The sequence below is a fragment of the Megascapheus bottae genome, chromosome 29 (genome assembly GCF_031878675.1).
Source record: "Megascapheus bottae isolate mThoBot1 chromosome 29, mThoBot2.hap1, whole genome shotgun sequence".
Lineage (NCBI taxonomy): Eukaryota > Metazoa > Chordata > Mammalia > Rodentia > Geomyidae > Megascapheus > Megascapheus bottae.
This window is the reverse complement of record NC_143537.1, coordinates 9099410-9117151: the sequence shown is the minus strand read 5'-3', so window position 1 is coordinate 9117151 and position 17742 is coordinate 9099410. Positions and strand designations below refer to the sequence as shown.

The window sequence follows — 17742 nt, the reverse complement described above, 5'->3', positions numbered from 1 at the left end:
CCCTCTGAGGAAGATACTGGGCTATAGGGCTCCCCTCCCTCCACACCGCCCTCTCCTCTGTACTCACACGGGCTGGGAACACTCCTGCTGGTTGCAGGCTCGGCGAATGGCCTTGGGCTTTGGGAGGGCGCGGCAGAAGGCTCGGTGTACCATCTTGTGGTCCAACTTCCGGCGACAGCCATACTTGGTGAATTGGGACCCTGGGCACAAGATGCTCGAGAGAGGCTCAGGGGTATGGAGAGAAACCCCACCACCACCAAAGGGGCTTGGAGGGCCAGAAATCCCCCATCCAGAAGACTTTCCACCCCACTCAGGCCTGCTGCAGGAGTCCAGAAATAACAATAGCCCCTGGCCATTCTGTTCTTGTCACCCATCCAGGACCCCCACTGTGGGAAGCGCCCCCCCCCCTTACCTCCGCCACAGGGCTTGGAGCAAGGAGACCACTTCTTCAGGGCCCACTCATGGCGCACAGAGTCATCTTCCAGGACGTTGTTGTCATCGACATTGAGTGAATCTTCGTGGATCATGTACTTGTAGGTCAGGGAGATTCGGGCGTCTCCTTCTGGGATAACCTAGGCTCACACAAATGCAGCTGTGCACGGGTCTGCCTCGAGGTCCACCCTTCCTCGGCACATGAATAGAACCTGAGACCCAGTCTCTAGGACTGGACCCTGACCTCGGCGGAAATGCAGATGGTCTCTGCCTTACAATTTCCCAACGTCCTGGTGGACAGATTGGGCTTTGCATTCGCTCGAAACAGGACTAGAAGTTCAGGCCCAGGCCCCACAACCCACCAATACAATACAATACAACGAATGCAGAGAGGCTCAGGGCTCTCAGCCTTTCCCAGACCACATGCCCAGGAGGCAAGGAAGGGAGCCTCCCGACCCCGACTCACCAGGACGGTGATGGTGCCAGGCAGAGGACCCATGGTCTGCAATGTCTCCCTGTCGTCCTCGTTCCTGTACTCCCACTCCACACCCAAGGCAATGAATGATCTAGAATTGGGGTCCACGTGGTTCTCCTCATTCAAGATGAACTTGCCTGTCTCCAGGCTCTTGACGGCTGAGAATGGCAAAGGAGCCCCCCCCACCCCGCCCAGCCACAGTCACTTATGGGTGAGACCCAGGCAGGGGAGAAACCGGAAGGACATGCTGCTTTGGGTGGCTGAGGCCCGAAGTCACATTGGGAGAGTCACGCCTGGCTCTGGCTCGTTCCTAAATCACCACCATCCATCCACATGTGGGCCTTGAAGGAGTCCTGAAGGCTCCAGGGTTCCCCTCCGAGGTGGCTCTGTTTTGCAGCCGTCAAGGCTACCTCTCTGCCAGTTATTGGGGCCTGAGGGACACTCAGAGGCCGATGTGGTTTGGATGTGAAGGTGTCTCCAAAGCTTGGTCTCTGGGATGGGGCACCAGAGTTAGATTTCTGAGAGTTCTCAGACTTCCCTATAGCGGGTGGAATCTTTTACATTTCAGATGGAGGCTCAGCTCAGTGGCAGAGCACATGCTTAGAATGTGTGAGGCCCTGCGTTCCATCCCCAGAATAAACGAATAAAGACATAAATTGAAAACAGGTGAATGTTACTGTATGCTCCCATCCCGCGGTGGGCTCTGGTGCCCTCTGGTGGCTGTGTGGGGTACCACCCAGGAACCTGGGACCTCCCCACATCCTGCGGGCTAGAAGAGGCCTGGCCTGGCTTGAACACACGTCCCTCTCTACATTGCTGCCAGTCCTCTGAACCCAAACCCTGCCCCTTCAACAGGGAGATGGGCTCCAGAAAGACCCTCCAGGTAGGGGGGATTTGGAGACAGACAGGAGATGCAGTTATGTCTATCAGAGTTGTCCCTGTTCTCTAGTCTTGGCTGTACAACCGGGGCCTCCGACCCCTGGAACTCTGAGCAATCCCGGAGAGCCAGGGCTTGGACACATGGAGTTGTCTGAGCTCTGACACTCACACAGATGATGGCTGGCGCTGTCTGCTTCCTGGATGAGCAGGTGTCTGGCTCCCGAGGGGATCTCAAACATCTTGATGTAATCTTCAGGGGTAGAAAGAAGAGTAAATGAGAAAGGGAGAGGCATCTCCAAGTCAGATAACCCGAGGGACCTTGTGGGCTCCTTGGCTGGCTCTCCCAGGGCTACTGTATTGGTTTCCCAGCCAGCAGAAAGATACTGGGTATGGGCCTAGCCTAGGGCTGGGGGGCTGGGGGGGGGGGCTCTAGCTTCCTATTTGATCCTGTGATCTTTTTGTGATCTCTTTTCCTTGCCATTTGCTATGATGTGGTGAAGGGTAGGGGCTGTTGTCAGAATGAAGTGCCGTGTTGTACAGACGTTTTGTCCTCCTGAATTGAAAACTAACTAAATTTATTTTTTTAGACGTTTCATAATCTCAGGTATTTTGTTACAGGAACCAAAAAAAAAAAAAACAAAAAAAAGAATTAAGTTCTCCAGCCTCATCACCTGTGGAGACAGAATAAAAGAGGCCAACAGGCCACAGAATAAAAGAAGCAGCAGGTCAGGCTGCACTGACCCAGGCTGAGGGAAGTCCTGCTGACAGCTAGCTGGAGGCGGGAGGAGAAATAAGAGGGAGCATGAGGAAGGCAGGCTGGGCATCTCTAGAGGGTTAGGGAAAGGAGTCTTCTGCGAACCCTGACCCTACCAAGCATTTCTAGGCTTGACTTGCTCTTATTTCTCCTGATCCTGTGACCTGTCCTTCATTCTCCCTCTCTGGACATTGGTTGCCTTAACTTCAGGTTTTCTTCTACCCCCACCCCTCCCTTGCCCCCTCCCCCGCCCCTCTCTGTTCCTAGCCCTAAACAGTCTAGGGCCCACAGGGTTCAGCGTGCTGTGCCTTGGGCCTCACTCACCGTGCTTCTTGGGCGAGCGTGTGAATGTGCCCTTGACCACCTTGCAGTGGGTATTGTCCCCACCACACACACCACACTTGTCCTCCTGCTTGCTGGAGCCGATCAGCCCGTCACAGCCCACCTTCTGCAGGGGAAGGGAGGCAGGGAACGTTGAGAATGTCTCCACGGTGGGGGCTGGTGACCCCAAGATCCCTGGCACTGTTCCCTCCTTCCCCTTCCTCCTCCTCCTCCTCCTCCTCCTCCTCCTCCTCCTCCTCCTCCTCCTTCTCCTCCTCTTCCTCCTCCCCTTCAAACAGGGTTTCCTGCTTGGCTAGTCAAAACTTCTCCTGGCCAGACCAGCTGCTTCCTGGGGAAGCCTTGCATGGCTCCCTATGTCCTTCTCCTGGGAGGTGAAAGGAAAATTCTCTCAATGGCTCTGGTCTTCCCACAAGGTCGCAGATCACACATGAAAGCCTTGCAAATACAAAGGTGATGCGCCAGTGTCTGTCTCCAAACCTGGTGTGTGGCTACTAGAGCTCCCTGCCAGGCTCTCTGTGATCCCACTGGAACCACATGTGGGAGAAGCAGTGCTTTGGCACACTCAGATAGAGCTGCCACACCCACCTCCAGGCTCCTGGCTGTTCCTGGGACCCAGGGGCTCTGTTAGAGCCTCTGCAGGCATGGCTGAGAAGGCTGCTGTTTCTCAGCAAGAAGGAGGGGTCTGCAATACCTGCAAACAGTCCTGTCTACTTCAAGTCCAGCAGGAGCTTCCAGGAGTCCCCAGAGGGTGCTGACAGAGCAATTCTGCACTCGTGTGACTACCATATGCCACAGTGACCCATCATTTTGTTCTAGTGACAGGCTAGTAGAAGGCAAGGATATATGGATGGTCCCCAGTATATGATGGCTTTGACTCAGCTTTGTGTTGGGTCACACTGATGTAACCATAGCCCGTGTAGGGCTCTTGTGGAATGCTAGGGTTGGGTGGGCTGCACAGGGGTCCCCTGGGGAAATCCCAAGCCACCCCTCACTCTCAAGAATGAGAAGAGCTGTCATGGAGCCCCCAGGTTTCCTGAGAAGTCCTCAGGGTGGTCTGACATTAAACCTCGCCCCCCCAACTCTTCCTCACCCGTCTTCTCATTGTGGGAAGAGGAAATCTGAAAGCCAGTCTTGGTCTGCAGAGTTGCTTCTAAAGAATGGAAGCCAGGGCCCAGAAGGGCTGAGGCCCAGGTCTCAGGCTGGCTTGGTGACACTCACCCTGCAGTCTCCACGCACGCAGATGCTGAAGGCATCCTTGTAGGAGCAGCGTGTCCCATCATGCACCAGGCGCTTCATGGATACCACCTCCCCGGTCTCCTTGGACTCACAATAGAGGTGACACCTCTCCTTGGCTGGAAGGGAAGTGGCAGGGTGTCAGTCAGCATGAAGCTCTCTTGCCAAGGAAAGCATCCCTAGAAGAAAAAACTCCCCCGAGTCTTCAAATTCACCTGCTCACCCCCAGACACAAGGGAAAGGGGCAGCAACCACTGACCCATCTCAGTGCCTTTTGAGCCTTTGAGCTGTTGCCTTAAAAAGAAAGAAAAAGTTTTCCCAACTGGACTCACAGCCATAGCCCTTATTCGGCCTTCTATGAAGTCCCAAATATAAGCAGACAGTTTCTAGAGTCAATCCCGGGTTGGATTCAATCCCGGGTTTCTGGAACCTTCCCTGCTCAGCCTGGATCCCAGGCACAGTCTGCCCTCCTGAGGGACCTCCCCTGCTGGTATTGCTAAGCCCTGCATTAGCACGTGTAGGGTGTGCAGCAAGGATACAACTACCACAGACCTCATGCAATGGAATCACATGGCAACCCAGATGCCACTTTTTTTTTTTTTCTTTGCCTGCCTACTTCCCTGGGAGAAGCAGAAAAAAAATCAGAGGGAGAGGGCCCTAAAACAGAATATAGTTGACCTTCTGTATCTGGTCCCAGGCTGCAAATCCAACTTCCCAGGATGGAAAATATTTAAAAACAGTTGCATCTGCATTGAGCACATACTCTTGTGTGTGTATTTGTGTGTGTGTGTGTGTGTGCACGTGCATGTGCATATGTGCGCAAGAGGGCATGCACGTATATGCTTCCCTGAACAGCACAGTATCACAACATAGCATTTGCATAGTATTAGGTTATTTTATGTTATCTAAATCCATAAAAAGAAAACATACAAAAACTGTACGTTTTAGAAGGCACTCACGGGTCTGTGGAGATCGGTGTGTATGGAACCCCGTTCTCTCACTATCCAAAGCTACCAGAATTTTTTTTTCTTTCAGTTCTATTAATGACTACACAAAATGCTTAAAGTAGTCATAGGGTTGTACTTTCAACTCCTGTTCAACTGAGAATCCTAACAGCTGGGGGTCAAAGGTCACCAGATGAGCGCAAAATCAGCAGCCCCTGTCACTAAAACAGCCCCACCATGCAACTCCAGTCTTGTCCACTAGATGACGACTGTGAGAGCCTGGTACCCTCAGCCTCTGGACCCTCCACCTAACCCTGGAGTGGGTACCTGCAGCCACATTGGCCGTGAGTGGGCTTGCCCCATGCAGGGTCAGAGACACAGGACAGTATGAGACCTGAGGCCAATGCGGAATCCCACTGCTGACCCGCCATGCGAGTGGAAGGTGGGCTCACCGTCCCGGTGTTCATGGGGCAGCCAGTGATGCTGGGCATCTCCATGCTCAAAGTACAGGTCCCACTGTCGGCACTGCTCTTCCCGGAAGTCGGCCAGGGTGTCGGGGCAGTCCTGGGGATTGCAGAGCTGGAAGTCGTTGGCAAGGCCTGAGCAGGTGCGGCCACCGTTGGCGGGGCTGGATGAAAAAGCAAACATCCACTGCTTGATGCCACTCAGCCTGGGGGCGGGGTGTCTAATGCACCCCTCCTAACTTCCCCACCTCCGCCCTGTGTCCACAGCACCCCCCCCAAAAGACAGAGGAAGCCTGAAGTGTCTGAAGTGGGTTTGCTAACCAGTAAGGCTGTGTGGCCTCACACCAGGGGGTCAGGAGAGCAGACTGTGAGACAGGGACTGAGGCCTCCACTGAGTCTCAAGTAAGAAGGAGGAGAGAGCAGTGGTCCAGAGCTAGCATGTAGCAGCAGGCCTTTCAGAATGCGGCTCCGCTAATGAGGGGCTTTGGAGACCTCAGCTGCCCCTTGGGAAGGTGGGGGGATGGTGGCGGACTCACTGTGGGTTATCACACTGGCGGGTCCTGAACCTCACACCCGTGCCACAGGTGCGGGAGCACGAGCCGAATGGAGTCCAGGCACCCCAGTTTCCATCCCGTTTGAGGATGTCAGGTGTCAGCCAGATGCAGTGTCCCTTAAAGCAGTGCTAGAAAGGCAGAAAATCCATCCTTAGACCCCCCCCCTCCCCAACTCACGGCAGGCGCCTGGGATAATACCATTTTCTTCAGCCATCAGAGTCTGGGAGGGGTGGGGGAGGATGGGTACAGGGTTGGGGATGGCGATCAAACCTTCCTTGCCCTTGATGCTATGCAGGAAGATGGAGCTCAGCTGGTGAGTGGAAGAAGCACAGGAGGTGCTGCTTCCCGTAACCCTACTACCTACAGCTCTGTCTGCCTTCATTCAGCACCTGTCCAGCCTCACCGCGCCCCTCAGCCACAGCTAGCTCCACCCCCACACCGTGTCACTAGGATAAACGCCTCTTACAGTGAGGACTAAGGCGGTAGGAGAAAGAGAACGAATGTGGTTCAAGTAGTTTGCATGTTTGAAACAGAACCACAAAACCCACTGAAAATGCTCGACCACTCGAGCCATGTCCCCGTCCTGTTCTGCTTCTCTCCCCTTCCCCGCCCCAGGAAGAGTGTCTTGTTTTTGCCCAGAGCCTGCTCAGATTGCAATCCTCCTATGTACGGCTTCCTCTATAGCTGGAACCACAGTCGTGGCCAACATGCCTGATTTAGGCTTACTGCTTGAGATGAGATCTTGCTCATCTTTTACCCAGTTGGCCTTGAACTGTGTTCCTCCCAGTCTCTGTTTCTGGAGTAGTTGCCCTTCCAGGCATGAATCACCATGCTTGGTTGAATATTGCCTTCTTACCAATTTGGCCCACGAATGTAAGATACCTCTGAACTTGTATCTTTAATTCCTTTCAATGAAGTTTTATGCTTTTCAGTAGATACATTTCACATTACTTTCATTCAATTCATTTGTAAGGGTTTTTTTCCCTTTAGTTTTTATGCTATTGCGAGAAAATTGATTTCATTTTTTAATCATTCATTGCTAGTTTATAGAAATACAATTTGGAGGGGGTGCTACTGGGACTTGAACTCAGGGCCTTCCTTGAGTTTCCTTGGCTTGTTTGCCTCAACTAGTGCTTTGCCACGTGAGCTATGCCTTCAGTCCTGCTTTGCTCTGTTTATTTTATTTTGGACATGGATTCTCACCGACTTTTCTGCCCATGCTGACTTCACACCATGATGTTCCTGAATAGCAAGGGTTATGGGAACGAGCCACAGCAATGCCTGACTATTTATTTATTGAGATAGTCTCTCTATGTAGTTCAGTCTAGCCTTGAAGAAGTGATCTTAATTGATGGTGGTAAAGATTTATTAGAAGATCTTCTATGGCAGAGACATTGCCAGGCTTCCTTCCAGGCCTTGGAAGGGACCAATGTTTTTCTCTTTTTCTCTCTTGACCTCTACCACCATATTATATCCCTACTTACAATTTTGAGTAGCCATCATTTTTCCAGAAAGAAAAAAAGAGATCCATATCTACATTCTATCTCTGATTTTGCCAGGTCTTTGGCATATTACTAACAACATTCCACCTCTGACTTCTCCCAGCTTGATAAATCTGGGCCAGTGCTCAGTCATCTGAGGATACCAACTTCTGGGTCTTCAAACAAAAAGTTATATAGAGAATTTCACAACAGCACTAGTCACAACTACCAGAAAATGGGGGAAAAATGTCTCATCAGAGGATCAGCCCATAAATGAAACATAGTGTAAACATACGATGGGATATTATTCAGCTATTTGAAAAAAAAAAGAATGAAGGATAGATACAGCTATAACTTGGATGGATCTTGCCCATATTAAGGGAAACAGGTCAGACACAAAAGGTCATTCATTATATGATTGTATGAGTCCATGAAATGCAGAAGAGGCAATTCCACAGAAAGAGAAACAGAAACAGATTAGTAGTTACCAGAGGCTGGGAAAAACAGAAGAAAAGACAAAAGATTGATTAATGGGTGTCATTTTAGGCTGATAAAAATGTCCCAGAGCTAGAGCACAGTGATGGAATTATGAATGTATTAAAGGCTGCTCAACTGTGGAATATAAACTGAGGGAAAATGGTGAATTTTATTTCAGTTTTGTAACGACTTAACATGGAAACAAAAGCAAACATACACAATAGCAATTAAAAAAACAATCCCCCACCCCCCAAAAAAGAAAGAAACAACACCAGTTTCAGGATTGGTCCTGGAAGTCAAGAATGTATCCCAGCAAAGACTAGGAAGCAGCTGGCCTAGTCCACTCTAAGCCCAAAACCTGCACTGCCTCAACCACAGGCTCAAGGACTAGTTGGGGCTGGCAGGGGTGGCGTCATTTAAACCATTCTCCCCTCCATAGAGCTCTCTCAGGGCCAGTGTAGCTTCAGCAAGGAAAGGGAAAAAATCCCAGGTTTAAGTTCATCTGCATATGGCAGGTCCTTAGCAAGTGACTGGTTGAGAAATGTGTATGTGCTTTCACCTGAACCAATGAGAATCAGGCCCTTGGGTTTTGGTTGTATCCAGGGGTAAAGAGGAGCCCTTTTATTTGCAGACTTATCAGAAGTCTAACATAGAAGATGGAGAGGCCAAAGGTCATGCAGAGTATGGGGGCCCAGCAGTCACCCCACCACCACCCCGTGTTCACCTCTTGGGCCAAGGGATTTGGGACATAATGAGAAGCTTTGAGTTTGCAATGTTTCTCTGGCATGCGAAGCTGTGGCCCGTGGGAAGAGGGGAGTAACTAGAAAGTGGGAAGGGGAGGGTGACTTCAGTTCCTTGGGAAGGTTTGGGCCCCACACAGCAGACATGGCAGGGCCTTGTGTGCCTCTTGGTTGTTGCCTCTCTGGAGAGCCCCAGGTCCAGTCTCACCTTGCCAGGTGCACACATAGTCCCATCCAGAGGGGGGCCTTTCTTGGTCTTGCAAAAGTAGGGGTTGTCAGGATGGCTGCACCATAGCTGTTTGCAGGGGTCAAAGGTCCGGAACTGGAAGAAAAAAGAAGAGTACCCCAAGCTCACCTAGCTACCCCCTGCTGTGACGCGGGTGTCACTGTGACCCTCCCTCCACACAAGATCCTACAACCCAGGGCACCCCAGTGGAACTGGCCTGTGTGGATTGGAGTGGGGAGAGGGGTGTGCTGTGAGATCTGCATGATTCTGGGGGCCCTGAGGGATGGGCTGCAGTGTCCCCAGTCACGTTTGTGATAAAGCCTGGCCTGCCAGTTGGAAGCCTGTATGCTGGGGATCCACTGGCCCAGGCAGAAGGGGCTGGGGTTTCACAGCGGGCCCTTTGGGGGTGGCTTGCTTGCCTTCCCCACCCCGGGCACTCACCGCAGTGCACATCATGTAGCCCAGGCCAAAGTCAAAGCGACACTGCTCATTCATGGAATAGTGCAGGCCGGGGAGCTGGGGCAGCGCGGGCCAGTCGTGGGCGAAGGGGTCATCCCGCAGGCAGTCGTAGGAGCTGTGAGGATGGGGCGGGGGGGGGGGACACAGGGAGGGGTCACAAGCAGCTTTTGATAGGGCTGGACATCCAGCCTGAGAGACAAAGGAGACCCTTTCTGGGCCTTTCATGATGAGCCAGACAGCACTTGGTGGTGCTGCCTCAGTTTCCCTGCTTTTCCTTGCTATGACATCTTAAGACCTGGTGATTCTGCTTCTAGGGCAGCTGCCATTCCAAGGTGGGCGCCCCCCCCCAACACGCTGATCTCCTCCCTGACAGCAGCGCCTTCCCAAGGTTTCCCTTCCTATTCCCATCCTTCCGAAGGCCCAGGGACTTGGGGAGGGGGCAAGAGGGGGGAGGAGGGGGAGGAAAGGGGAGGGTCTCCTCAGGGGGGCAGCGTGGAGGCACTCACTGAAGGTAGCGGCCCAGCTCCTGCTGGCTGCAGCGGGACCAGTGGAAGCGGTGGAAGGCGGCCTGTACCAGGGGCGCCATGATACTTCCCAGCCGAACCTCATCACCACAGCGGTTGCCCTGCCCGTCGTGTTCCATGCCCAGCCTGCACAAGAGAGCAAGGCTGCCTGGATGGACCCTCACCCCGCCATACCCATCTGCTGTCTCTTTCCTACTCATCCCAGGAGGGTGTCTCTAACACACACACACACACACACACACACACACACACACACACACACACACACACACCTCCTCCACTGACCCCCCCCCCAAACCTGGGCTGATCTGGGCTGTCTGAGTCGGGGGTACCCATTGTCTACCTCTGGGAAGAGAAACCCAATGAGTACCATCCCCCAAGTATCCTGTGCCTAGAAAGAGCCTCTGTGGTGTGACAAGACAAAGAGAGGCAGAGTCATCTTTTGCCTCTAATGCCCTGGGTGTCCTCTCTGCATTCTTGGCCCATACATGATGCCCGCTGCCAGGCACAGCACCAGCAGAACATTGGCATAGCCCAAGGTCCTGGGTCTCAGGCAGTGCCAGGGGCATCTATACAAGGTCTCCGTGTGGCTCTACCTCTGGCTTTCAATCCTCCCTCCGGCCGCCGTGACTCCTCTGGAACTTGGGGCCTTGCCCGGCCCTCTGGTCTGGAATGGGCTAATGGTGAAGGACCCTACCCCTGCTTTCACCAGCTCCTCACGGGAAGAAGACCTAGGCCCTGTCCTCTGCCACGATAGAATGCCATGGCCTCCTATCCCAATTGTCTTGACAGGTAATGCACAAACAAGAGTGAGCAGCCAGGGGAAGAGGATCCTGGGGTGTCCTCTCCAGGCCCCATCTTCCCAGACGATAAAGATGGCCACTCACACATGGCCAGTCTCGTGGGCCACAACAAACGCTGAGGAGAAGCCATCCTCATGGTTCAGCGTACAGCTGCGGACGGGGTGGCACATCCCGGTGACAGGGGCATAGCCTGGAGGAGACAAAAGGTGACTCTATGCCAGCTTCCAGGCCTAGGGCTGCAAAAGCCCAAACAGGGTGGGGCCTAGATGCTGCTTCTCTGCTGGACCCAGCCCTAGAGCCAATGGGCACCTGCTGGAATGACTCTGAAACACAGGTCCTTACTCAGTCCCTGCCCACAAAGCCCCCAGCATTAGACACTGCTGGGTTTGGCAATTGCCAGGTTCAGTCTCTGTCTGATCATCTCTGCTTTTGGGGGTACAGTTTCTCGGGGAACCAAGCCCCGGGGTTTTCTCAGAGTCAGAGGTCACTAGTATGAACCTCACCTTGGGTTATGGTGCCCTCAGCAAGCCCCCCTCCTCCCCCCTCCCGACAATGCTGCTCCCTGGTTTCTGTCCTCTCCTCCACATCCCCACAGAGACACAGCCTCACCTTGCATGCCTGAAGGCCCAAAATCCTGCCGGGTGAGGAAGATGGCGTGATCATGGTACTCATCGTGGTCTGTGTCCGGCTTCTGCTGCAGGTAGGCCCAGCGGCAGACATTCTCCAGGCTCTGGGAGGGGTTGCCAATCTCGATGAGGCTCATGGACTGCAGGGCCAGGGAGAGAAGGAGAGGAGGGTTGGTGTATGGCAGACTCTGTGGAGGCTGAGCAGGCTTGGTATTGAGACCCCAGATCTTAGTAATCTGGTCCAGATGGCCCTAAGCCCAGCCTGTCCCTCTCAGGAACTGATCCCAGTGGGCTCCGTCCTTCTGAGTGGAAGGGAAGGTTCCACGTGGCCTCACGTGCACGAGCTCCCTCAGAGACACCCGTGTTCATGAGCACAAGGTAACAAAGCTCAGGTCACCTAAGGCCTCCTGCAGGCCAGTCCCAGAGTCCCTTGTTCTGAGCAAGATCTCAGCACCAGGCAAATCCAATGTGGACCTCGCCCCCAAATGCCCATAGTTCTAGAAGCCTTAGGGACAGGGGAACCAGAAATCTCAGTGTGGCATATAAGCGTATAAGAAGGGAAATGGGGATGCAGGAACCTCAATAAAGTGTGTAAGTCCAGAGGGACAACAACCTTATGGCTTCCCTCTGTTTGAAACAACAAAATGGAGTGAAAGAAAGTATAAGCGACAAAGCAAGGAAGTCAAGGAATAAGCCACAGCAAACAGATCATTTCTTTAAAACAACAACAATAACAACTGTGGATGACTGAACTCAGGACTTTGCACTTGCTGAGGCAGGCTGCTAACACTTGAGTCACAGCCATCCCTCCTTCTTTTTGCTTTAGTTGTTGTTTTTGTTGTTATTAGTAGTAGTAGTAGTAAAGTCTTGTCTTTTTTGCCTGGAGCCTGACTTGAACTAGGATGCTTCCATCGAAGGCGCTCAGTGAGGATTACAGTCCTAGCTGACCTCCAATCACAGTCCAGAGTCCCTGCACTTACCAGCATAGCCACCAGGCATGGCATCACATTGCTTTTTATATCCTAATCCACACTTGCAAGGCAAGAATGCCCCTGGGACTCACTGGGCACCATGGCCTCCTCAAGTACCCGCTGTAGCAGAGGAAACTGAGGCTCAGAGAAGTTAAAGAGTTCAGCACTTGGTACACAATTAGAAAGTCAGGAAGAGACATGAACACAGGAAACCTATCACCCTCATCCCTAGGGAACATCTAAAGGGTTTATGCCTAAGACAAAGCCACAATCAATTTCTAGCCCAAGTTCAGTCCAGCCTACATTCAAATGAGGCTATTCCACCAGGACACAACAGGATACAGGACCACCGCGAGGACACCGAGTGGCACCTTAACAGCCATGGGGGCTGTGGGAAACTGAGGAGCTCTGGACAGCTGAAGGGGCCACGTCCACGGGGGGGGGAGAGGGGATGGGAGGGCTGTTATACAGCTATCACGCCAGACAGATCAGACTTCCAATCATGAATTCTGAATACTATAAAAGATGCCTGACCTATTAGTTAATGTTGGTTCATATAATAATAATAATAAAAGGGTCAGTGGATAGAAGAAATATCTACCTCTTATAACACAACAAGCCCTCCAGCAGACAGCCCTTCTTTGCACTCTATGCAGGACAGTGAGTTGCTAATTCCCTTCCTCCTCTCAGAAGCTGGGCATTTTCGATCCACCCCAGCTTCTCAGCCCCTCCTGGCAGCCGTGGTGATGCTGCTGCTGTGGCAGGATAATTTATTGTAATATCGATTTGTGTTTTTGCTCTTGCCTTGTTTTGGGCTTTGCTCCTTACAAGACGGCAGACTGCCATTCTTTTCCAACCCCAAGGTTGGAATAGTGTGGAAATAGTTTAGAGACTTGTTTTGTGTCTTGGGGATCCTGAAGAGCCCCCCACCACCACCCTGAATTCCCAAGCAGAGGGACAGAGAGAAGGACTGGAGAAAGTGCTTCTGAGCTAAGGGGAGTCCTGGGGGGGGGCGGTGAAAGTGCAGAACCTGTGATAGTTGCTGTGTGCTCAGTTGAAAGAAAAATACAGCTGAAATATTATAACCAACCACCCAGATTCTGCCCTCCAGCACCAAGGTCCCCCTACTTCTTGACAGCCACCAGGGGTCCCCTTGCCTCTGTCCCATGTAACCTTCAGACTCCCCACCAGATAATGCTGGGAGCAACTGACCAGGTCTGAATCCAAGGACGGAGATTGGGGATTGGGCTATGGAAAAGATGGAGTATTCATTACTCAGGGCAGCCCAGGCCACAGGCCCAGATACAGGATGCCACTGACATAATACACGTTGGGCATCTCTCCAGGGCCTGTGGGAGCCTCTCTACATTGCCCAGAGTGTGGGAAACAGGGCCCTGGTGCCCTTTCAGCTTCCCATATGAGTCACCCACTGGGGTCTGACCTCCGCCCTCTCTTCCGCTCTGCCTCCTCTTCTTGGTCTGGCTCGCCCCAAAACCCACTCGTTCAATGCCTTTTTAAAAATGTATTACAGTGTCCCATCCCCCCACCTCCAACCCACGTCCCCTGCTCCAACCCCCAGGGGATGCCTGGAACTACAGCTAACATTGAGTTCTCAGCCACACAGTCCCATGACAAACTTGCACCATTTCAATTAGGAGTGAATGTATTACCAGCATCACCATCCCTTCTGAGCTCAAGGCCACGACTCCATAATACGAAGGCTAACTGAATGCCAGCCCTGGAGGCAAGCACAAAGTTTACTAACGAGAGGGAGGTCAGGGGGGTTCTACAGTGCGGATATACTGCACAAAGCATAGGATCTGACTCCCAGCCAGGCAGGTATGGAACAGTGTGAGAGCAACCTGGAAGCCACAACCTACCAACTCTGCGTTTCTGGAATTTTCCATTTAATACTGTCAGATTGCAGCCGCCTGTGGGTAATTGAAACTGGATAAAGGGGGTTGAGGGTGTTTCTTCTATCTCACCTTGGTCTTCTCTGCCTCTCCTCCATCTCCTGCCTGATCTCCCCATTCGTATTGGTTTCTCTAGAAGATTCTTGGAATGGAGTGCCTCTCTTGGGTCACCAGATTCTTAAGGAATGGCTCCCCAGGGTCTACAAGGGGCTGATTTCACAGACCAGCACTCCTGGCAGGGGGTGGGGGAAGGGTGCAGAGTAGCAGTGGGCATATTTCCATCCTCAGAGTTGGGCGGTGGCCACAGGGAATGAGGGCCTGAGTCCTGGGACCAAAACTTGATGAACAGCTTCCTCACCCACTGAACAGGAGTCCTGAGATGAGTGGTCATAGAACATCCTCCCCCCCCAACACACACACACACGCACGCACGCACGCACGCACGCACGCACGCACATGCACGCACGCACTAGTGTGGTGTTTGCCAATATCCCTATCTGGGTTAGTGATGAACGGGTCCTCTTTCCTTAGTGACACCTGGCCCCTGACTTTGCTGAATTGTAAACTCTTAAGCGCAGGGACCCCATATCCCAGGCATGGCCCCCATGAATGTGTCGTAGCGCCAGCTCCCTCTGTCACTGTGAGACAGAGGCAAAGGGAGAGCAGGGCCCCCTGGGGGCCGCCAGATGGTGCTGTTGCCACAAGAATGCAGTGATGGGCTTGGGGGGGGGGGGGGTTCTGGGCCTAGAACTGGATATTCCTAGCTCTCAACAGCTGTGCCTGGTCAACAGGGTCCCTCTGGGGGCCCAGACATAGCCCCTGGGGCCCCACCTGAAATAAACCAATTAAAACCTGTGCACAACGTTCTGTTGCAATCAGTGCTCTCTGACACATACTATTTGTGCTGGAATGAGCTGAATTATTTATGTTCTTTCCGCCATCAGTCAAGGAGACAAGAATATGACATCTTCAGTCTCGAGCCCTAGTTGTCCTGGAGCGACACCCTGTAATCCTGCAGCTGTGTCTGCCACATGTCACTGAGACCCAGGCCACATGCTCAATACACAGACCGTGGCAGGTGGCTCACCTGGGCAAGCAGAGGGCCTGAGAATTGGAGGCATGTCCCAAACCTGTCTTGTGTTCTGTCTGTGCTCTTGAACAAGTTACCTCATTGTTCTGGGATTCCCAGATACAAAATAAGATACAATCAAGGTGAGTCTTGCATCTATAACGGTGTAGCTAGGGGCTGGGGGTGGGGGCGCAGTCAGTATTCACAAATGCTCCCTGTCTTCTGCGACAGTGCCAATAAGATGGACCAGTCCTCAGCATGCCCATAATCCCAGCTGTCAGGAGGCTGAAGTAGTAGGATCATGAGTTCAAGGTCAGCCTGGATTCCACAGGGAAAGTCTGCCTCAAACCCACCCCTCTTCCAAAAGCTAGACCAGTCCCCAGTGGGGAAGGGAGCTGGCCTACTTGTCCGGAGCTGGCCTGTACCTCCGTGGTTCATGCTCAGATATCTGGCTTCTGTTGGTGTTTAAGCCATGGCAAGACACCTCAGATGAATAGGCACAAAACAGAATGGCCTGCAAAGGCACTGGGGCTGGCTCAGGTGAACGGACCGTATTTCTCCATCTCGGTCTTGCTAATGTTTAGACACAGACAATTCTCTACAGAGAGAGCCATCTTGTATAGTGTAGGGTTCTGAGCAGTTTCCCTGGTCAGAACTTGCCAGACGGCAGTAGCATCCCCTCCCTTAGACAATAAACTGTGTGTGGCTGTCTTCCTTGTGAGGAAATCTCAGGGGACATATTTCCAGGCCTTCAGGTGATGTCTGAAACAGTGGGCACTGTCAACACCTTTGGATACCATGCGTTTCCCTGCACACCTAGTATAGAAGTGTGATATATAAATTAGGCCCAGGGAGAGAGTAACAACACCAATAATAAGACAGATCTATTACAACAAAAACCCTACCTAAGATACTGAGATCTTGGAGGATCATAGTTTGAGGTCAGCCCAGGGAGAAAAGTTCATGGGATCCCATCTCTAAACTAAACAACACAAAGACTACTGGGTGGCATGGCTGGAGTAGTCAAGCAAGCAAGCTGAGTGAATGAGGGGTCCTCAATTCAAACCCCAGTATTAAACAACAGTTGCTGCTACTTGTAAGTTTACCCACACTAGGGTATTTTTGCTCCAGCAGCCTCAAGGGATAAGGACAGCTTGCAGGATCGGTGCAGGATCCAGTGCATCCCCTCTGTATCCTGAGGGGTACAGGCCAAGGTCAGGAGGTTGGCCAAGAAGAACTATCATACCCGACTCTCGTCAGGTTGAGGAGTAGGCCTCCACTGGCCTCTGTCTGGTGTGTTTGGCCCTGCAGGGTCTCTGACTCAGGGCTGCCTTCAACTGCCCCTCAGCTCTCCCTGTGCTTGGGGCTGTTTGTTACAAGACGAGTTCACTTTTGGTACCTTCTCAAAAAAAAAAAAAATCAATTGAAAAGCCAGTTGCTATGCAACACGCCAGTGTTTCTGATGCTCTTCTCCTGGGCTGGTGGCATATTGTATAAAATAAGATAATCTCTTTCCTTCTGCTTTTTTTTTTTTAAGAAATGGAGAAAAATGTTGTTTTAAGGAAAACTTGAACTAACTCAGAGGCTTCTCATAAGCTGGAAGACAAATAACATGTCACTCACGTAACTGCTACTAATAATGTTCTCCCCGCCCGAGTGAATTAGGGTTCTGGGGACCGGTGAGGGATGGGGCTGGGAGGTGTTACAATTAGGAATGGCTGGGTCACTTTCTGTCCAGATCAAGGTCATCACCACTCCCCCCTCCCCCCAGCCCCCCTATCAGAGTCTTCCCTCCCTCACCATGGCAGGCACAGCTCTGGGTCTTTCAGGCAACACCCACCGGGAATCTGTCACACTTAAATTCCTTCAGAGGCAGGTCCTTAACAGGAAATCTGAGTTTTCCCCAGAACATCGTCTCAGATTCCCTTCTAGAAGCTTCCATTCTGTGGTTCCTCTCATGGACCAAGCAGAGCCCATTCCTTTTGTCAGATATGGTGAATCTCTCTTTCCTGAGGTGTTTGCTCGGGTGTCATCTATCTGGCTAACCCCCAGTCCCACCCAAGGTCACGCTACTTTCTCATTTTCTCCACAGTGGTGACAGTAGTATCTCATTGGTTGCTCTGCCCACTTGAGGAACATGGGGTACTCTTGGTTCCAGGCCCAGGTGGAACAGAAAAACCAGAGCATCTGCTCAGGAACCAAGACCCCCATCCTGGCTTGCTGCTTCAGAGGTTCAAGGCTACCTCCCCCTACCCCCCTGCCCCCTGACCTGTCTATGATATCCCCCAGGGATTCCAAAACATAGGACCTCCTAGGACCTGAGCTAGAGTCGGCACAGGTCCACGCAATTGATTCATATGAGTTAAGTACAGAAAT

At 52.2% G+C, this 17742-nt stretch overlaps 1 protein-coding gene across 1 annotated transcript in view; it reads right to left on the bottom strand.

Annotated features, from left to right (window-relative positions):
• Window positions 1–17742, bottom strand: part of Adamts2 (ADAM metallopeptidase with thrombospondin type 1 motif 2) — a 136543-nt gene that overhangs the window by 8441 nt on the left and 110360 nt on the right. The window contains exons 6-18 of the mRNA XM_090321145.1: window positions 11397–11553; window positions 10872–10977; window positions 9967–10110; window positions 9443–9575; window positions 8984–9097; window positions 6060–6205; window positions 5512–5687; window positions 4101–4234; window positions 2865–2988; window positions 1956–2036; window positions 899–1065; window positions 413–572; window positions 68–200 (exon numbers count right to left, since the gene is read on the bottom strand). Coding sequence (XP_090177271.1) covers window positions 68–200; window positions 413–572; window positions 899–1065; window positions 1956–2036; window positions 2865–2988; window positions 4101–4234; window positions 5512–5687; window positions 6060–6205; window positions 8984–9097; window positions 9443–9575; window positions 9967–10110; window positions 10872–10977; window positions 11397–11553 — 1775 coding nt within the window. The remainder of the gene's footprint in view (window positions 1–67; window positions 201–412; window positions 573–898; window positions 1066–1955; window positions 2037–2864; window positions 2989–4100; window positions 4235–5511; window positions 5688–6059; window positions 6206–8983; window positions 9098–9442; window positions 9576–9966; window positions 10111–10871; window positions 10978–11396; window positions 11554–17742) is intronic.